The sequence below is a fragment of the Akebia trifoliata genome, chromosome 8, assembly GCF_017979445.1.
Source record: "Akebia trifoliata isolate Shusen 1 chromosome 8, ASM1797944v1, whole genome shotgun sequence".
Lineage (NCBI taxonomy): Eukaryota > Viridiplantae > Streptophyta > Magnoliopsida > Ranunculales > Lardizabalaceae > Akebia > Akebia trifoliata.
Genome location: NC_141382.1, coordinates 38,184,757 through 38,207,489, shown reverse-complemented (window position 1 = coordinate 38,207,489; position 22,733 = coordinate 38,184,757). Strand labels below are relative to the sequence as shown.

Sequence of the window (22,733 nt, the reverse complement as noted above, 5' to 3'; positions counted from 1 at the left end):
TGTTATTTTATTGCTGCCTCCTCCCTTCTTGCAACCTCATAATAGCTTTTAACAACTCTTTTCTCCTATTCTGTCAGGGTTAGGTTCATGGGTTGAAGTTGAATATCTTTTTGCACTTTTTGAAGATGTTAGAATGTCTGTGTTGATTTTTTCTTATCGTCTCCAAAAAGGTTGGCCCTTCAAGCCTTAAGGACTGTTTTAAATATTTTTAACTTGAGAACCACCTTGTACATTGGGTTCCCTCTCACAAGACCCTCCCAGTTGTTTTTTACCACATCCAAGAACGAGTTGTCCTCTGCCCAAAAATTGAAAATTTTAAAAATTCTAAGCTTTTTAGCATCAATAACACCCAAGGAAACAACCATGGGGTTGTGATCTGAGATCCCTGGAGGGAGGAATTCAGCCTCGGAGCCGTTAAACGCCTCTATCCAGTTAATGTTGGTGAGCACCTTGTCTAACTTGGAGAAAATTCTTCTATTATCCTGCTTGTTGACCAAGTAAGCTTGCAGCCCTTTTCTTTAAGGTCCATAAGGCTAGTTTTCTGAAGGCACTCTTTTAGATCCTCAACATCAGCATTTGTGACTCTTTTACCACCTATCTTCTCCCCTTGGGAAGTAATGACATTGAAGTCTCCCATGACTATCTAAGGGAGATCGGTGTGGGCTACTATGCATTCTAGTTCCTTCCAAGTCTGCTTCCTTTCAAGCCTGTCGTTTAGTTCATAAATCACAGTCATGAGGAATTGATACTGTTCCTTGTGGCTCCGTTTCATAGTGATCAATTGGTCTGATTTGTAAACTAGCTCCATCTGAACCATACTGTTGTTCCAATCGATCCATATCCTTCCTTTCAAAGTATTGGCGTAGTTATCTTCCATTTCCCATTCAAGCTACACCCTTCTCGCAGTGCTAGTTTTATTGATTTACCTTATTCTTGTTTTCATGATCCCCATAATGTCTATTTGGTTCTTCTTAATGAATCTTCTAACCTCTTGTTGCTTTAGAGGGTCGTTCATCCCTCTAATGTTCCAGGCGACACACTTCACTGAGAATTGTTTGTGTCCATCCCCTCCTTAATGTGTTGTAGAGAAGGGAGCATGTTGGCTTGCTTTATAGAGAATTCGTCTACTTTCAGCTTGTTGAAATCTTTGATTCCCCACTTCTGAATTTTAACACTTGTGTTGTCTTCATCATCCTGAATTGCTAGAAATCTGTTGGAAGGAGTGTTATACTTCGTGTTGGAGGTTTTAGTTATTCTTTTGTTGATGTCTCTCTTCTCTTGGGATTCTCCCTCCTCATGAGCTCTCTTATCAGCCCTCTCTCTCTTAGGAGTCTTGTTGCTGGTCTCCCCTTTCTCCTTAATGTAGGTCCCTGTGGGTGATGGCTCCTCCCACTCCAATTTTTGCTGTGGTAAATTAACATCATTTTCCCTAGTTCGACCTTTCTCGTTTCGAATATCTCCTTGGTTTGTATTAGATTGGGCGGTGCTGATTTTCCTGTTGTGCTTGTTGGGGATGGTAGTCCAGTCCTCCTTATCTCTTTGCTCCTCTTCTATGTTTATCGAGATCCCCTTTTCAATTGTTGTGGTTGGAACACCCTCCATCTTGGTTTTCATTTGGGTGCAATGTCCTTCTATGTGGCCAAAGGTACAGCAAGAAGGGCATCTAGGTGGCATCCAATCATATTCAATGAAGACTTCAGCTTGAGCCTCATCCTCCACTTCCACATAGATCTTGTTGGGAAGGTCCTTTGCAGCACTTATTTCCACACAGACTCTAGCATAAGACGGCCTCAAGAGGCCCTCAGTAACACTGTCCATAAACAAGGGTTTTCCTATCGCGCTTGTTATGTAGCTTAGAGCTTCCGGGTGCCAGAATTGGTTAAGGAGATCATAGAGCTTAATCTAGGTAGGGATGGTTGTTGTTTCCAATTTTTCTAACTCTATCTTGTTCGTCCATTCTTTTAGGACCATGATTCTTCCTGCAATAAACCAAGGTCCCTTTTGGAGTACCCTCTGTCAGTTTTCCTCATTCCCAAACTTAAACAAATATAGCTTATTTCCTTTTGAGAAGGTTTTTAAGCTTTTTTTCGGTTTCCAGAGTTTGTTGACTGCATTCTTCACAATAGCGTAAGAGAACTTGTGTATCAGAAAGTGGCCTACTAAGTTGCCCTTCCATTCTTCCTCTTCTTTCTTGAGAATTTCTTTGGGGCAAGTGATGAGAATTTTGTTGCTGTCAAGAACTTGGGGGTGGTAATTAAGTCAATTTTTCCTGTCCTCTAGCTGAGGTTTTGGTTTTTGCTCCCACCAGCCCTGCCCATGTCAAAAGCTTGTTGCTGTTTTTAGGAATGGGCCCCTCTGTGGGAGGAACTGCTAAGGCTTGGACAATCTCAGTGGTCCTATCTTCAAAATAGTATATCATTCGGATCTAAGCGACAATTTATTTGACTAGCTGCATGGAGCCATCTTATTTCTAAAGGATTGGCAATCATCTTATTATCAAGATCAAATTGTCGAAAATGACTTGGATTTCCAGGTATGGATCTTTTGAATTGTTGGATATGAGTGAAAGCATCTACGGTCTTGTGCACACCTCCACGTCAACACAGTGTGAAATGCAGTGTTCTGCACAATGTTATACAAATCGGGCCAAATCAACACTTCGACCATGTCCAATCGGAATTTCTAAAAAGATTAGTCTGGTTCATTAGAAATTGGAAGTTGATTTTTTCAGTGTAATATTCCAACTAGTAAAATCGACAGCAATTCTTTAAAAAAAAAAAAAAAAAAGCTATTTTAAAAATACGCCACCCCACAATTTTTTAGTGGGAATAGCTGCACATTTGTAAAGAGAAACCTCTTGTCTTACTAACTTAGTAAGATTCGGAATCTTAGTAAGGGTTGTTGAACTCAAATGGATTACTAAATTGGTAATTCAACACCATAGTCCTCTAGATTTCATGGAATAACTCACATCCTCAAATAAATAAATAAAATCGAAGGTTTTGAAAATGGATGGGCACCCACCAAACCCCCCAAATTAAAAAATAAATAAAAATAAAAATAAAAATAAAAAATTAAATGATAAAAAATAATCTTTTTTAAGTTCTTAATTTTTTTTCTTTAAGTTCATAAGATTTTTCAGTCTATATTCTTGTGGCATTGTATCATGTTTTTTTTTGGATGCCACAAGGTGAGCTCAATGACTCTTAGTAAGATATAAAACTTTTACCAAGTTAATAAGTATATACTCACTCTTTTGTAAATCATTCCCTTAGAAGTTTTAGGTGGAATCTTAGAAGTATTTATATTGTTGAAAATGTAAAACAATTTATCTATAGAGATTGTATTGATTGATACTGAGAAATACATCATTTTACTAGGAGTTGACAATCCAATCACTAGAGCAAAGCCGGTTTGATATGAATTGAGGCCTTACTCAAAATGAGGCATTTTTAATATTTAATATATTAATATAAATAAATAAATAATAGTTTAAATTTTATTTTTCTTATTTTTTAAGATGTAAAATTACTAATTAAACTTTTATATCAAAGTTTTGCTAATGATATTATCACTGTGGAACTCAAAACACTATGGGAATCTCTAAATACATCAATTGAAAGGAATATCCCGAGAGTTAACCCCAAGGGGTTGGGGAAGGGTAGGTCAAGTGTTCGAAATCCCAATAATCATTTAACCTATTGGGGCTCCACATCATAAGAAATGCATGGGATCCACCAAAAGTCCCTAAAACCTTTTGAACAAACACCATTTGTTTTTTTATTATTAATAACTGCAATGCCCTTAGAATATTTCTTAGATATGAAATCAATGTTTTTAGAGTTTTTTTTTTTTAATATTAAAGAAATAATATGTTTCCTAAGAGAGCCGTGTTGGAGTGACCTCAAGAGATCTACCTCATATTGCACATCCTGACTTGAAAGTGTGTAGGAATCATAGATGCTTTTTGACTTGTATCTCGATGAAAGTATCTATGGTTCCTACCCAAGCACTTTCGCGTCTGGATATGCAATATAAATCAAATTTATTATTATAACATTAAAGTAGATGTTATGCGACATCTTACATACACTCATTTAGGAGCATGATTTTTAAACTCGATATCTCGTCTCGTCTTGTTCAGCTCTGATACTGAGTCGTCTCAGACAAGTTTTTCGATACGTTTGAGACGTCTCATGAGACAAATAAAAAAATTGAACGTGACTCGTAAATCTCGGTCAAAAAATGACTTTGTGAGTTGGTCTTGTTAAGCTTTGATATCGAGTAAACTCAGATGATACGTCTCGATCTCGGACGAGTTTAAAAACCATGTTTAGGAGGGGAGGGAGGGAGGGAGGGAGGGGGTGCATGGGGATTAGCACCATCTACCTAAGGTTTTTAATAACCAAAAACTCTCATCTGTAAAAGATCTAAACCAAATCGAGAGCGAAAGAGTGTGATGATGCTCGTAGATCGCTAGGCTTAGGTGACAAGGCAACAACAACGAGTTCCACTGGAAGAAGGGTCAGTGACACATATAGCATTGTAAGTGTTGTAACCATTGGCCACACATATCCTATGACAATCTTATTTGTTCACTCCCGGTCCAAAATATTTGCACTCAGTTTGAGCATTTCCTCTCGTGCCTACAAAACATGCAAAGAAAACTAAATAATTAGCTTTTGTATAACATATAAGGAGATATAATTTAGAAAATAAAAAAGAAACTTGAAACCACGATTGAGATTAAGCAACTTCAATCCATATTTTCAAGTGCTGCCATGTCAGCATTTAACATGGCCATTGTATTCGTGTTTTTAACGGTCACGATCACACTTGTATGGTCCATTTTTATCATAGAGGTGGTGCATTATTTTGATAAATTGGAGACAACTAAGCAAATAAGTAAATGGACAAACTCAATGATCAAATAAATAAATAAGAAAATAAAAATATATGAATGATGATTAGATATATTGATAAATATGGATTTTTTGAGAGGTGTTGATCAAAGTGATTCAAGAATTTGATTGAATGATTTTAACAAATTGATATCTAACCCTGTTCCCTGAAGCCAATACAGCTGCTGATTCTCTTGTTGATGTTCTAGAAGTGGAGGGTGTTTCGAAGTTGATAATGGTTCCCTTTCCTTGAATCTTATTGCTTGTTTAGCTCAGGACTGGAGAAGTGCTCCCTTCATGAGGTTGTAGCTGGTCTAGGTCTGCCTTAACCCTATTGATCTTTAAAAAAAAAATAAAAAAATAAAAAATCTTCAAAAGAAAAACATATGGTAAGTGGGCCTTGAAAATTGGTGGGTGAATCATTGTGATCATCCGAGTCATCTAATCATAAAATATTGGAAAACTATTTTTAGTATCTTACATTATAACATGGTAAAAAAATAGAACTTGTCAGCCTTTGATTGGTATTGATTTATTCTTAGTGATTGGAAAGGAGGGCGCCCGGGTATGTTATAGAAAGGGAAGGCAGAGGTAGTACTTCGAATGGCGAAGAGAGGCGGCTCGGCAGGGAAGGGTCAATGTAATATGAGTCAAGGATGACTTCTTTGTTGGCGAAACGAAGGGGGGGGGGGGAAACCACGCCAGTGATTCTCTGAGCCGGTCTGGATTTCCAACGCCTCGGGAAACTGGTCGAGATAGATGACAGCACCTTTTTCCCCTCTTCCTTACCGGGAGGGCAATCTTCTCTTATGGCCTTCACCTCCCGCCCGGCCCGGAACGAGAAAAAAGCCCCCCTTCTGATCCATTCATTTATGCAAGCAGGGGGGAAACAATCAATTGATTACAAAAATAGAACATATTGATCTCCAATAAAGGGAATGATTGGCATTTTGATTGAGAAGAAGAAAGGAAAGAATTTGAATGAATTATTTCATTTAATGGCTCTATTGATTTGCAAATTGATTGAGAAGATGAATCAAAAGCATTTGAAACAATGCTTTCCTTTGACAGAGATGTTGCCCTTCGAAAGTCCATTATCTTTGAAAAATGAATAAATCGAACCAACCAGTGAAAAAATTGAGAAAATTGTTATTTTGTTCAGTGTTCTTCATGTTATATGCATTGTAGTACAATTGGTAGGTGTCACACTAGTACAAGTGAATATTTCAATGATGATGATAATCAACCCCTAGTGTGGGAATGGCTCTTAAAAAGCACACTTGTTTCAGCTAATGTATGATATAATAAAAAATGAACTCGCGTCACCTCTAAGGATTTATGATGGATAATCTAGACATAATAGGAATTTTAGTGAAAATTTCAGATATATCTATATGTTTTAACTATGATGTCACCCTTGACTATGGTCGTTTTGAGAGTAATAGAAATTGATATATATATATATATATATTTTTATTTTCAACATCTAGCAGTAAACACTTGAATTTTTTTATCCAAAAGTTCTTCTTCAACCTTGGGTTTTGGTGACAAGATTGTCATTTATTCTCTGGACTACTTGATAATTACGAAATCTTTGTTACTATTTCTTCTTCCAATCATTGAGAAGAAAATGAGTAAAGCTTTTATCCTAAATAACTTTGCCAAATAAATCAAGGATTGAAGAAAATGGTGTTTTAGGAAAAGTCAAGAGTTTTAAGGTAAAATTTGAGGTATTTTGACAAAAGGTTGAAGATGAAAATATTTTAGTAATTTTATATGCATTTATAGAAGATCAAGGTGATTTGCCATCAATTTTAAAACGTAGGGATATCTCAAATATTCATCATAAATAATCTCTTCGAAAATTACATCAATTGAATTATCTTAATTCACAATACATTTTCTTTCTTGCTAAGAAAGAGTAGTGACCAATAATTAGTAAGTGAAAGCAGGTTTTAAAATTAGGTCACGTATCAACACTAACAAACTATAACCAACTTAGTAGGTTGACGCCTTCTCTCTCCTTACCCATACAAATGGGTTCGGAGGGGCAAAACATGAACTTAGATTCAAATTGAGTGAACCAATTCGGAAAAAAAAAAAAAAAAAAAAAAAAACTCTAGAGATCCCCAAATGAAGCCTATCTCCAGAAAACATATACCTGTCCCTGTGACAAAAAAATATTCTAAACTTTTCCCTCCTACCTAAAAGACACCCATAAGCCATGCCTAGTGTTTCAAAATCGGGTTGGACAGACAATCTAACCGGATTTTTCATAATAATCGATCTAATTGGTTAAGAACTGTTCATTCATAAAGAATTGTCAATTTATTTTAGATCGATGGTCCAACTGTCCATACTGTCTCTTTTGAAATCGATTGTTGATGTTAGGGGTGGCAATGGGCTGAGTTGTGTTGTATTGAGGTTACGTTACTATGAAAATAAACCTAACTAAAATCTGACCCATCTGATAATCGTATAAAAAATTTAAATCTAAAACCGATACATTTATTAAATAGATAATTTGACCTGATGTCCCCACTCAATCACAAAATTGTAAATCATTTTCTTGGGATACACATAATCATAAATCTTCTTCTTGTATATCCCAAGGCAAATGATTTACGGTTATGTGGACGGAGGTGTGTGATAGAGAGGACGTCACATTATCATGACTCAATCTTACATTTTTAATGGTTTTTGTTAATGTGTGTTTAAGTGCAATAAATAAATACACCTTGCGACTAAGAATTTAAGGGTATTTTGGTAAAACATATATATTTTTAAGTGCATTTTCAATACAAAATCCAATTTCCAAAGTGTATTTATTGCACTTTTAACATGCCCATCAATAAAAATGGGTTGGATCGAATTGAACCTTGTCTGATCCGATTCGATCAATCGACTAGAATTTTGGTTTCATTTAAAATATTGGTCATGCCTTGCAGCGTTATTTGATGTCTAACATGAACATTGAATGCTCGTTTTGATGTATCCATCAGCATTGACTTCAAGATGTAGTACAGTATGATCCTAGAGATTTGTACTCTTTAATCTATTGAGTCGAAACAACGGTATAGATCTTGTATATACTGAGTGGTATAAACACACGTGACTACTGAATCTTCCTCCACAAATTTATGTCCAAATTTGGACTCAGAGTCGCCGAACCTTGGGTTTGCAAAAACATCATCTTCGGGAAGGAAAATCTGCCTAAATTCTATCGGAATCTCTAAAGAACACGTGTTGATAATCCATTTGGTGATAGTTAATTTATAAATCATCTGCGTTTAAATCGAGGAAAGTAATAATCTCAAATTACGTTTGAGTTTTTATATCCAACGAACGGTTGAGATGGGAGGAGATTTCATTAGGAAGCCAACAGAAATAGATCAAAAGAACAAGTACTAATTTTTCACACATCTCAACCGTTTGTTTGATGCTGTCCATCAAACGTCAATTGTGGTTAGAAATTTCCTTAATTAAATTTGGAGTAATTTAGACATGCCCTTCCGTGTTTTGGTGAATATTTGAAAGACCCCTGAGTTTTTCAACTCATGACAAATTGACCATGGTCCTTAGTGAGAAGATAGTTAAATGACTAAAATGCCCTTATCCTCAACTACCATCCTACCTTTGTTTTCTTATAATAACCAAAAGAAAAACCTTTTCCTTCAATATTGTCTTTTGATGTCAAGAAAGATTGATATCTTCTCTTGTGCAATTTGATTAATCAATTAATTTTCTATATTTTCACTTTTCTAAATCAAGGATAAGGAAATAAACATAATTTTTAACCTAAAAGGTTGAAGATGATGAGTTTTTAGATAATTTAAAAAAAGATGTTTTGAAAGGGAAAACCTAACGTTAAGCTCTATTCAATAAATGTACCTCTTTCGGATCTGACTCTCTATTCTAGTTTATCTCACTACCTCCCCCTACCCCAAAAATAAAATTCAAAAATTGGGAAATGAATCGAAATTTTTATACTAAAGATTTAAGAAAACGAAGAGGACGGATTTTTAGAAGAAGCCAAGAGAATTTTTTTTTTTGCAAGATGTTGAAGAAGAGGGTAATTTGGAAAAATTTTATCACTCTTAAACAGAATACCAAGGTCAAAGGACTATATAAAAAAATCAGGGGTATCTATAATATACACTAAAACCCCTAGGGGGTAATATCTAAATTACTCCTTAAATTTGCCAGTATCCTTCCTTCACCTATATGCATGCTCTCTTCGTGTCGCTCCGTTCTCTCTCTCTCTCTCCATCTCTGTTACAAATCGATCGATCGACCGATCGATTGATTATGAGGATTAGGAAGAGATCGCCTGTGAACGTGTTGTTCGGATGGGTTCGAAGGCAATCGATGAAGGTGAAGATCTTCATGGCTGTGATGTCTGCAATCTGTTCTTTAATCTCTCTAAAGTATTTCGTCCATGATCACAACCACTTCTTCATAGGCTCTGAAGCAAGCCACGCTATAGGAATCATGATCTTGATTTACAAGCTCACTACCCAGAAGACGTGTTCTGGTATAAAATTTACCTTTTTTTACTGTTTTTATTTTTAAATTTGGTTTGTAAGTTTGTTTTACGGCTTAGTTTAATTTGTATTTGATGTGTAGAATTGTTCTGAAATTTTATTGGATTTTCGTTTTTCATTGTTGTTGTCTTTGAAGTTTTGAATGGTTCTGAAATTTCGATGGATTTTGTTTTTTCATTGTAATTGAGGTTTCATTGTTGTTGACTTGTTGTATTTGATGTAGTATTTAGAAATCAACTATGGGTTTTTTTGTAGTTCTAATAGTATATTTTGTTTGTTGATTTTGTTGGAGTTAAGAATCTACGCATAGTCACATTTTTGTTTTGAAATACTGGTGTTTAAAACACGTTTTGTACCTCTAGGGATTAAAATGGGTATTAAAAAAAATGTATTTTTATGTTTTAAACAAGTATTTTTTTTTTCAATTTTTTTTTTTTTTTGTGGGCTTGCAGTTTAATTTTGTGGCCTTATGGTGGTTTGTTATTTGGTTCATTAATACTGTTTAGTGTGGGGTTTGATACAAAATATAGGATTTGGGGATTTATAAATGTAGTTTAATAGGGGATTTCATGATAATATCTTTATGGATTTTAATTTTTTTTGTGAATAGTGTGTTATTTTCGTCAAAAGATATGTTGATGGTTGGACTCTTTCTAGCATTATAACATCTATAATTATGGGTGGAAACATGTTATCATGCATAGATATTCAATAGTCATGTCTTCTTTATTTTGCTATAAATATATGGAAACGGAAACACTTTGATATATACCAAATAGTGTGATTCTTTGATCAAATAGGTTTTATTATGCCAAAAAAAAACATATGTAGAGAAGATGACTTGTTAGAAAGAGTTGGGACCTCATTAAATTCCCTAAGAACCATTGTATTCAAGCTTAAGTTCTTCAAGGACTATGACTTACATAATTGTTACTGAATAACCACCTAGTAGTAACTAAATTATCAATAAAATAGTAAATCCATCTACTATATACTTATAGCGAAGAATAGGGGAGTGGTTTCATAAGGAGGGTGCTCTTATTTGGTAGTGCTCTGCTATGGAAAAGGTATTGATATGGTGTATCACCGACACAGTTGGGATCCATAACACATTATCTGTTAAAGCATTAGTACATCACTCTAACTCTGTAGTCTTTCCCTTGTGCTTCTATAGCTGTTTAAAAATTTGTAAAAGCTATTGTATCATCAAAATTCTTAGTAAGAGGAATTGGGTTATTTTATTCTCAATATTTATATTCTGTTGAGTTTTCAAAAATCATCTCAAATTTAGTAATTAAGGAAAGAAAGATTACAATAGACGATATCTTCGTCCATTAACATCATCTCTGATAATTCTGTTGAGATTGGTACATTTTGAGGTGGCAAAAATTAGCAATCTTGTTAGACTCACGCTAGATGTGTTTGATTTCTCAAGTTTAAAGCGATCGGATATATTTCAAAATGTTCCATAAAATTGAACGTCCTGCCAAGTGAAGGCGAACTTTGCTTTCTAACCTCCATTGCATGTTCTGTGTCCATTTGGGTAAATAGCTCACTAAAATGAGGAGTAGAGGGAACATGAATTCTACAGAAGATGTGGAGAATTTCTATGTTGCAATCAAATAACGTCTAGGTATGCATATGCCGAAAGAATTGTTGGTTTTCTTTTGAATTAAGATGCCAAATTGAAGAAGTTTAAAATTTGAGTGGGATTGGCTATCCAATAGTTGCCCGCACTAGGTTTTCTTAATTATTGTGTGAGTGGTGACTGGGTTTCAGGATTTCCTCTATAACAAGGGGTTTAGGAACAAGGCATAAACTATACAGAGGTTCCAATTGCATTGTAAGGGTTCCATAGGTTTTTTTTTTTTTTTTTGGGTGAGGGGTATCTTAGGAACACCTAGTGGTTGGAGAGGGATCCCGAGTATCTCCAAGTTGTTCAAACGGTAACTCCGGGGATTAGAGGTTTTCTCGAAGTAATTTGAGGGTGTCCAATGTTGCAATTGAGGGTTATGGGTTTTGGAAGATGTTCAAAAGTCTGGACTTTTTTGACAGGTTTTAGTGATTCAGTTAAGGTTTCAATTAGGTGATCAATTGGAAGGTGTGAGTTGAGTGAGAGTTGTGATGGTTTGAGAAATAGGTTTCTCTTTTATTTTCTCAATTTTAATAACGAGCATTCTCCATTGTTGGTTCCCGCCGAAATAGAACTTAGCTGTGAACCACCCAACCCATGTCCTTGTGCAACTAAGTGCTTTTCCTTATTTCTCTGTTTTAGTTCTATGGTTATTGTGGATTACAGCATTATTCCACTGTGTTGGGCACTCTATTCTTAAAATCTGGTACTGAAATGCGAGTGAATTGGTTCTTCATGTGTCCTTGAATTCCACCATATGTTGTCAAAGAACAAGTCATGTTCAAAGTCCATATATGCAAATGCAAGGATGAAGGAGACCAATAAGCGAGTTGGGGTATCCCATTGACCAGCATAGATGATGTCTACAACAGTTTAACTCTGGCATATTTGTTCGCTTTTGTAAAAAATAGAAAGAAAAAGAAAAAGAAAAACCAAGTTCTAGCAATATTCTATGGGGTACCAAGGATCCTTCCAGATCTTGATATTTGTTATCTCCTATGATTTGGGGGATATTGGCTTTTGCAATCTTTCTAACTTTTAGGAGACTTCTCTATCCCTATGAACGATTGGAGGGCATATTTACAATCTCGACGCTGTCCCTCATGAGATAATCTTTTGTGATACATTTCATCCAAGGGTTTAAATGGCCTTAAATAAACCTTTAAAGAATACTCATGATGTCTGCTTCATATCTTCAATTTTCTGAATGCATAATCCTCCCGATTTTACCTTACAGTTTTCTTCTATAGCTTAGGCCTAAACCAAGTGAAATCCCTTATAATCTTTACAATCATCACTGGTAGGTTTTGGAATTTTGAAGCAACCACTAAAGACTCGGATGAAAATAGATAACTAAAGTCTGCTTGCATAAGAGGGATAGTCATTTTTTCCCATTGCTGAATTTATGATTTTTAAGTAATCAGGTTGAACTCATGGTCGAGCACAATATACTCCACTAGCAGCTCTCTTTTTTTTCTTCCAATATATCACAGGATATTCCCAGTTCCCACACCCTTTGAGAAGAAACACAGATTCTATCAGTGCCAAAATCATTTGAAGTCTTCACCACCATAAGTATAGAATGAATCTCAATCTGATTTATGTCTGAGAAAGAAGAAGAGCCTTTAGCAATGGCCATGAGCCAGACAACAAAAATCAACTCTAATCTTAACTATATTACGAGGTGGAGGGATCCACTTGACATACAATTAAGGTTATGATGTTTAGAAAACTAGCTAGTTCAAATGCTTGTTGATTGCAGTATTTTGAGGTATGAGTGTGCTTTTGTACTTGTTTTATCATTTCCTAAATTTTAGTTTTCTATATTTTTCTTTAATTATATAATATTCCAATAATATCTAAAATTATAATTTATTTCCACACTTATTGAAATATTTTCATTCCAAGCTGACTGAAATATAAACCTAAATTTAAATTTAAAATCTTGGTAATTTTGTGATGAAATCTTTTGCAAGGAACATCTAATTACATTTAGAACATAAAGAAAAAAAAAGAGCTGTTTATTTCTCAAGATATGTCAAACTTGTTATTTTTTCCCTACTAGTCCGAATCTAACGTAGGTTCTCTAGTGGACAATTAATTTGTTGGATTTGTTCCTTTCTTCAGTCCTTCAAGTAATCAGTTTTCTGACTCTTAATACTTTTATTTTAGGTCTGTCACTGAAGACCCAAGAGCTCACTGCTATATTCTTAGCTGTAAGATTGTTTTGTAGCTACATTATGGAGGCGGACATTCATACCGTGCTTGATTTTGCAACATTAATCCCAACAGTTTGGGTTATATACATGATGCGTTTCAAATTGAATTTTACTTATATCAAGGAACTAGACAACATGAAAATATACTATATGGTAAAGAGATGTTTTACTATTCACCTTTGGGACCTTGTTTATTATGCACTTCAATTTTCATTTTTATATCCATGATTTATCCTACCTAGACATCAGAAACTGATCGAATGATGGATCCTGATCAGCCTGCATATGTGGCATGTGTAAGACACTGTGAAGGTAGACAATTACCATCAACCCGTTTTGTTGAGACCATTCCCCTGTACTACTCGTGGGGTGTCTGTAGCTTAAGTAGAAGCCACCTTGGTTCGGTCGTGAAGTCTGTGTCTAATACTGCCACAGATCTGAGATTAAAACCCCTCCTCCACGCTTACACCTATCCATATATATAAGGGTAAATTACACTTTGACCTCCTGTGGTTTGGTAGAATTCCATGTTGTCCTCATCTAAGCATTCACAAGTAAACCAATTTATCACAGGGATATTTTTATTTATAAAAAAGAATAACATTTTAGAAGGGTAAAGTGGTCTTTGATTTATAAAAAGTAACATCATTTTTTAACTGTTTGGTAGATGGCAAGTAGACAGAAGGGGGGTAAGTGAACCCGTTAGATAATTGTATGGGAGATAAGTGCAATTGTCGAAACATTAGGGGGTTGACATATAATTATGCCAACATATGGGGGTGAAAGTGTAATTTACCCTATATATATAATGGGGCATCCATTTTAAGCATGACATAAAGGCCTGTAGTATCTGCTCTTCATTGAATTTTTGCGCTCATCAATTCAATTGATTGGTTCACTCAAAACATTTGAAGCAGGAGGGCGCTTTTTATAATCTGAAGAAATTGTGTCCTACATTTTTTACTTTCCTTTACATAAATAATCGTTCCTGCAGGTGGTTCCTGCTGCCATCCTTGCCTTTTTCATCCATCCTTATACAATTCATAATCGCATCAACAGAATGCTTTGGGCTTTTTGTACGTACTTAGAATCTGTTTCAGTGGTGCCTCAGCTTCGTTTGATGCAAAATGCAAAGGTTTGGGCCCCACAGACTGTTCGTTCTAATTAGTACTATTCAAATAAAGGAGTAATAATTTTGTGTCTTTTTGGTTAAATTGTGTGTTCAGATGGTTGAGCCGTTTACAGCACATTATGTTTTTGCATTGGGTATTGCAAGGTTCTGGGCCTGCGCTCATTGGATAATTCAGGTGAGTTATTTTGTAGTTAGTATGCTGTATAGTTTTGATTCATAGAATGTAGAACAAAGAACAAGTTACCAACAAACCAAAGCAAAACAAGAGAAGAAACCCACCTACTTTTCCTCAATACAAATATGATTCCATCTAAATAGAAGTCCAAGAATTATATCCTTTTGCTGCCAATAAAAGGCAACAATATTCAAATCTGGAAAAGAGAAATCCATTTACTCCCAAAATAGAGGACGTAGGTGATGAAATACATCTCAGAATCCAAGAAATCCATTTACTCCCAAACCCCATGTGCAAGAGTAAATACCTCAATAATTCTTAATTAACAGTCATATTTTTTCAAGAGCAATCTTATAGATAAGCCTGGAGAACCTAATTGCAATCTCAAATCTATACCCATAGCAATCAGAATACCACCTAAAATTTACCTAAGTTTGATAAAGGTTCATTGCGCAGACCAAATCGATCCGAGGATGACCGCTTTAAATCAAACTAAATTTTTTCGATGTATTATCAAAAGGAAGATTATCTAACAGGGGCTTAACATCCTTTCACTTGGATGCAAGGTGTCATTGAAATCCACAACTCCCTCTCTAAGGGCCTAGTATTTTGGTACTTGAATAAAAAGGTTTCATTGAAATTCAAATCCCCCTCCTAATCATATCCTGACATTCCAGCTACCCACCAGTGACCTTCAATTTTAAAATAAAATTTGTTCTTCTATGATGATTGGCAAATCATATTGTAATACTATCCCCTCAACCTCGTAATCATAGATTCTGCTTCTAGTCATTCTCTTCCATCCAAGCCGCTTTTTGAAATTCTACTATAAAATTTGCCCTTTTAAATTTTCTTTTGTCAACAACTCTATTCCTTATTCTTTGGGACCCAAATTGACACTCTTTCAAAATCCTTTTTTTTTCCTTCAAATCCACCTTCCCAAGCACCTCCTTGTTCCATGCTTCAAGTCTTCTCGTAAGAGCTTTCAAGTTCAACTTACACCTTAAATGAAACCTATGCCTTCAATGGAAAAAACTTAATTTTCTCAAACTTGAATGTAGTAGGATAATTAGACCTGACACCTGCCTATAAAGGAATATTAGTATGATCCAAAATAGGTCTAGGAATTAATAAATGAACCTTCAAATTAAGTAATCTTCCCATAAATAAGAGAGGGAGAGTAGCAAACCAGGGCGAGAGAGATTGTTCCTGTTGTCAGTTTCTCTAATTCCACAGTAGATCGAATCTTCCTATCTGAAACTTTGTTGCATGCTTATACACAGCAAGAACTCTTTCCTTCTGAAAAATATATTTGCATAATGTAGATTTTTCATTCTTTTCTGACACACATTCCTTAGTGGAACTAACTTTCATTCCTGAGAAATTTTCATATGGGCCATAAGATATTGGCAGCTTTAATATTGGGAAGTAAATTTTTGTAGTTGCTGTCAGTTGTGTTTCTACGTTAATACGTTCCATATTCTCATTTGCAGGTTATTGAGACTCGTGGAAAATATATATTCTACCAGGGAATTGGTAACCTGTGGCTACCAATGGTCCTTCTTTCAGAGATTATTCAGACTTTTATATTGGCAGACTTCTGTTACTATTATGTTAAGAGGTAAGACCACCCCATTCCCATTATGCCACTAATCCCTACTCCAGTGCACTTTAATTATAACTTACGAAGGGTTTGCTTTGTTTTCTTGATTTACAGTGCTGTTATGAGTGGTAAACTGTTGATGAGGCTGCCTTCAAATGTCTAGACCTTCATGACTCTTAGTAGCTTTTAAACTTACAATTTGAACAGATGTTGTCATAAAAGATTATTGGTCGTAGTTTTCTTATTTAAAATATGAAATGAAAATGTCTTTTCTTTATTAACTTAAGAGATGGATCACAACATGGGAACCATTTTTCTTTTTTATTTAGAAAAAGAAGTTAAATACTGACTCTGCATAATATTGGCCATGAAACCCAATTCTTTTTACTTTATTTTTATGGAACTTTATGTCACGATGGATGCAAATACGGGTGGGTGATCACCAAGGTGAAAGATTTGGTAGAGATAGGGCTGCCCCATGTGCCCGGACAATCAGCCCACAATTTCCTGTAACATTAATCTAACTTGCATTATGAAATGGAGGGAGGAGAAAATAATAATTTTATAAATAAATAAAAGGATTCGGTTAGAGGAAGTTTGAGAGAAGAGAGAAGAAATAAATAAATAAGAAGTCGTGGATGGTCGAGAAATGGATTTTGGGTTGGTTTTGAAATTTTCTCTCTTCTCGTTTTATCAATTTTGGCCCTTTTCAATCTCTTGGACTCTCGAATCTCAGTTGTGGAATTTTGAGGTGTCAACAGTTGTCCCTCTTTGCAAGAGTTGCTTGCAATGAATTGTAAAGATTGTATGTAACACGAAATTCCATAGTTATCTCTTCTTCAATTTTAATTCGTTCAGGTATTACATGTATTTTAAACTTATTTCGAAATATGTGGTAGTTTATACTCTTTTCGGAGTGTACAATAATTTCAGTTCATTTTGGAGTATGTATAACTCTTTTCACAGTCTTCAAATGTTTGAAGCGAATATTTTGAAATCATAAAATTGGGGAATTATATACTTTGGTGGACACTGATGAATCAATTGCCAGTTTGAGCCTTCTGAGAATGTAATTTATATTCTTTTCAAAGTATTCTGATGATAGAATTCTGGATAGATAGTTTATACTCGTTACTGAGTACTCTAAATAGTTGTCTTTTGTAGCAGTTCAGGCTTGTTTGCAGAGTCTTTAACAATGTTTTCAAAGATTTGCACTCGTGCACTCCTGGGGATAACTGATCAAACTATGATCTTGCATTGATTAGTACTTGTCCAAAATAATCACATTGTTCTGAGAATGTAAAAAATAAATATGAAAAACTTTAAAAAGTCTTTGAAAAGAAGAAAAAAAACTAATTTTTTTCCAAAAATCAAATGTTTAAGTGGTTTGCCCGTATAGTTAGGTATTTTCCCTGGTCTACCTCAGGACAATTTGGAGCCATTCCCAATTTGTAGAGAAATGTAGAGCACAACTTAAGATCCTTCTGATTTTGCTTCTCACCCTTCTTTGGGTGTTGCTATAAATTTTGTCTAAGCTGTTCTTCTAGGTTCTCAACCTTGCATACTTTTCACTTTGCCTCAGTTTTTTTCTAGGCCGTCCTTTCAAGTTTTCAACCTAGTAGACTTTTACTTTATTTTTTCTTTTGTATCAATTTTTTTCCGAAGTTGTCCTTTTGGATTTTCAACTTAACAGGTCTCATTTATTATTAGTTTTTTACCTTAATTTTTGTCTAGGCCATCCTTTCGAGTTTTCAACCTAATAGACTTTTGATTTTTTCGCTTCAAGTAATGGGATCTCACCATCCTTATTACACTGAAGATTGTTGGGAAAATATCCTTAAAATCATTCTTCGATCAGAGGACTTAAAACTATGTTGAAACGTGGCTGAGTTGGACTTGAAGAAATGGAATAATGGTCAATACTTGTTGCTAAACATGGATTGATGGGTTGTACTTGGTTTTACTTTTAACACTTCTTCAGGTAAAACTATTAATGCTGCTTACTTTTGATGTGTAGGTTTACTAAAAATAGTGTTAAAATAGTTGTTAAAAGGCACTAGATAGCTTTAACGCATGGCTAATAAACAAATTTGTTTATATTTTCAATGTAACATGTTATTTCATATTTTAATATTTATTTATTTTAAATATCATTGAATATAGAATTGATAGAATTTAACATACTGATTGATGCGCTGGCTAGCTAATATTAAGGCTAGTTAATTCAATTTTTAACTTTGACATGCTAAATGCACCCTTTAACTGGTCTGTTGGAGCACCCAAAGAAAGTAAATTCAGTGGGTCTAACACAAGTAGACCCACTAAACACTTTCATTTAGAGGCTCTAAATAAAGAAATAAAGAATGGATCTAGTCCTTATTATTTTCAATTTCAGGTATGAGATCCTTTGAACTAAGACCTATAAAAAATTCTTCAAGCAAATCAACTTTTAGAGAAAAAAATTATGATTTCAAATATTTATTTGTAATTGAAATTGAGAAAGAATGGAAAATATGATTGAATGTTGGTATAAATAGAAAGAAAGAAAATAAAGATTTCGCATTCTCTTTATATTGTAATTTTAGTTAAATAGATTTACTTACTAGATAATCCTTGACTAACATTTAATTAGACTATGAATGTACTTATAAGTAAGTTGCAAATAACACGAAGTCACTAGTTGGATATTTGTAGGAGACGCGATTCTTTGTGCTCCTTCGTAACCTAATTATGAAAATAAAAAAGAACTTGACACGATTTTAGAATTTTTATACGCAGATAGTTCATTCTTGATTTTTTACGTATAACATAATTAGATAGCAGTTATCCTACATATTACCAATGGGGGTGAATAGTGCTTTTGTCTTTTAATAATGTTCGATAGTGTTGGATATTTTGCATCCAACATTGTAGGATAATAATACTTTTATGATTTATAATCAATCTTTTTAAAAGAAAGATAATTTTAAAAATAAATACTTTTTTTAAAGGAGGAATTGCAACAAGGTTGAAAAGCATGGGTGTTCTTGATAAATGTTATATAGTCGAATAACTTAGCGAGTTGACTAGGTGATGATCAGTTGGTTCCATGAAGTCTTGGCACTGAGTCACCTTGAAATCCAATTGAGTAAAGTTGACTCGAGTTTTAGAACTATGCTAAACACCATCTCTACTTCTGATATTTTTCTAGGTGCAATCAAATAGTTGAAATCATTTTACCTCGGAATTCATTTTTCTCGAGGAATTTGTATTCCCTTGAAAACGAATTCCATACAATCTTATGGACCTTTATTGTTCTTTCCTTGGTTCAATCTCTTTTCCTTTGAATTGAGTTGTTGTTGCATGATTTTCCTGGCCCAATTGTTGCATGAATCATAGTCGACTCCTTTCGTGCTCTATTACACATCACCGAGTGTTTTCGTGCATGGGGACCAAGAACTCTAGTTTGTTAGGGTCATTCTTCACTAAGTACTGGTACAAGGGAGACATAAGAAGGAAGGCATTCTTGAAGATAATTTTCATCATTCCCTCATCACAATTTTCAATAGTTAATGTTACTTCCCTGAATATCTACTTAAATATCCATAGTAGTTCCCTATCTTTTAACGAAGGAGTAGTACAATTCCTCATTGAGTTCTTTCATATTTACTGTCATAATGACCTCCTTCTAAAAATTTGTAGACATGTGAGAGTTTAAGAGTTTAAATCTCATCTACTTGAATTTGGGAGTCGCCCTCATTTGGTGAGTGCTTTTTTTTTTTTGGCTCACGGTCCAACAGTCATGTGATATATGGCACAAATGACATCAACAATAAAAGTGAAAATTTCTCTCTTGTCCTCGGTGAAAAATGAAAATCTTTTGACCCGATCACCTTTTGGCATTCAAAAACATGATTTGATGCCACGAGGTTGTAGAGGATGAAATTATATGTACTTTAAAAAAATGAAAAAAGTAACTTTATTTTTCAGTATTGAATTTTAATTTTAAGTTTGGATATTCGGTAGTCATCCATTTTCAATTTCGTTAATCAAACTCAATTTTTTTTTTTTTTAATATGAATTTTATTTTATAAAATATAGAAGGTTGTGGTGTTAGATTCACAATATGATAATTCATGTGGGCTCAATGTATGGATATCAATGGGACAGTTTTGGTTCGATACCTAAGAAACTTAGAACCATAATCATTATATTTAATTTGATTTTGGGTTCAATTCCAAAATAAGTGAAATTAGAACCATAAAAAACACGGGTTTTCATCGATTTCGATTCTGAATAATCGAATGAGAAAAAAATGTATTTCAAATCTTTAGAAACGTTTTTCTTTTGAAAAAATTAACATATTATATACAAAATTATTATCTTAGTTATAATTTGTTATATTAAAAATATAAGTTAATGATTGTTTTTGAAAAATAAAAATTTTTTTATGTAAAAATAATAAATTTTTAATAAAGATAACTCATTTTAAATTCCAATAGCTAAATTTATAGGAAAAATTTAAAAACTATATATAACATGCATTAAATATAAAATAAAAGAACACTTTAAATCATTTATAATATATAAAAAATCGATTTCAAATATCCACGCTTACATATTGGATGTAATCTAATAGTTCAATTCCTATTAATTCGATTTCATTTTAGGCTCGACTCTTATCAATTTGAATAAAAAAATTGAAAATGGAGATTTTCGATTTCAATCTTTAAATTGAAATTTGTGGGGGAGAGGACGTGCGAACAGTAGAGTTAAATTTCTCTTTATTGCTGTTGATGGTATTGTCACATGTCAAACGCCTGTTGGGTTGCAAGCAAAAAAATCATTCCCTTTGGGTATGCTTACGCATCAAAAGTAGGATTCAGAGATTGAGAGATTTATCTAATGACGTGTTGATTCCCTGCACACTTCTCATAGTAACTTTTGATGAGCTGGTCGCATATTTAGACACGTATGCAAACCCGCAGCCCATCCATACACGTCATTGTCACGTGTCTACCTTCAGTACGTGCAATTCAAAACCGTTTCCAAAAAGGCTCCACGTGTCAGATTCAGAATATTTGTCGATAGTGTAAATATCTTTATAAAATTACACGTGTCAATGTAAGGATTCGATACGTGGTTTCAGTTGTTATTTTAAAGTTTCGTAAAAGGATCCCAAACAATGACAACAACGGGATCTGTATAACGACATCACCATATTGTGACGCGTGTCAATTAGCCACTATAAGTCAGAATGTCAGGAACAAACAACTGCGAAAGCTGACACGTGGTTTCAGTTATTATTTTAAAGTAACGTAAAAGATCCAATAAATATAGAAGTTGCAACGTGTCAACCTCACCTCCTCTATCGTAAATCTCACCACGTGGCCTTTCAGCGACATGCAGGTGCGGTGTACGTAATGGTCTGAGGTTAGCTTTATCGATAGTAGAGATTTAAATTTTAACCATACCCCTACACATTTTGGAAAATATTAGAGACACTCCTATATTTTTAAAATTGATGACACATGCCCTTGAAGTCATTCTTCTTTGATAGATTAAAGAAAATTACCCGAATTCCCTCAACTTCAACTTGTACAAAAAGCCTTTGATTTTTTTTTTTCTTTTTAAAAGCAAATCATCTCAAATCAAAAGGAACTTTTAACTATCTAAAACTTTGTGAGATTGCCAAAGCCTTGAGAAGTGGAGGTAACTCCTTCTTAAGGGCCACCCTCCAAGATTTATCCCACAAATTATCTGATGCTTGAATGGTGGGATTGCATGTCTTGAGGAATAGTTAAGTGCTCTAAAAGATTCGAATAGTTAAAAAAGTAAGATAGAATTTTTTGATAAAAAAAATAACAATTTTTTGATAAATTGTAAAAGTGATGTTTTTTAGAATGATGGATTGAAGATAAAGTTAAAAATATATTAAATGAAAGTGTTAGATTAGTCTAGATAATTTTATAAGATTTAAAATTCTACAAAAAAATTGGGCCTACATGAATGATCATATCAACACAAAAAAACATGTTCCTCTAGAATTCGCTCCCTAGTTCATGTTTAATTTATAAAGATTATATTACCACACCAACTTTTACTAACACAATCCCAATTCGTTTGTAAATTATCAAAGAATTAGTGCACATTTTAGGCAATTTTAACAAAAGTCGGTGTGCCAATAGCAGTTCTCTTAAAATATAGAAAATGGCTTTACTCAAGACTTTTGAAATGCACTCACCAAATTTTTAAAGTTCAAATTCAAATATAATGGTAAAAATTTACATTTTTTTTTTACTTTTTTAAGTTTTTAAAATTTTGTGATCTAAATCATTATAACTAAAGAGAAAGTTTAGGGATTTAGTTAAGTTTTTGTATTATGTTTGATTACGTCCTAGTCTTTAGGGTACTTGTTTAGTGTTTCCTGATTTTTCTAGTTGCACTCATCACGTTGAGTAGTTGGAAATGTGAGCTAGTTTTTCTCATTTTGTTAAGATTGTTCAGTAAGTCATTCCCAGAATTGTTGATTACTCTTTATCTTGTA

General features: G+C 34.0%; 1 protein-coding gene across 1 annotated transcript; it reads left to right on the top strand.

Annotated features, from left to right (window-relative positions):
- Nucleotides 1-9,121: 9,121 nt before the first annotated feature.
- Nucleotides 9,122-16,488, top strand: LOC147396719 (uncharacterized). The gene is made up of 6 exons (XM_086451792.1): nt 9,122-9,435; nt 13,251-13,450; nt 14,292-14,432; nt 14,524-14,604; nt 16,098-16,225; nt 16,322-16,488. Exons 1-6 carry the CDS (start codon nt 9,126-9,128, stop codon nt 16,368-16,370), a joined length of 909 nt encoding a protein of 302 aa, XP_086307918.1. The 5' UTR covers nt 9,122-9,125; the 3' UTR covers nt 16,371-16,488.
- Nucleotides 16,489-22,733: the final 6,245 nt, after the last annotated feature.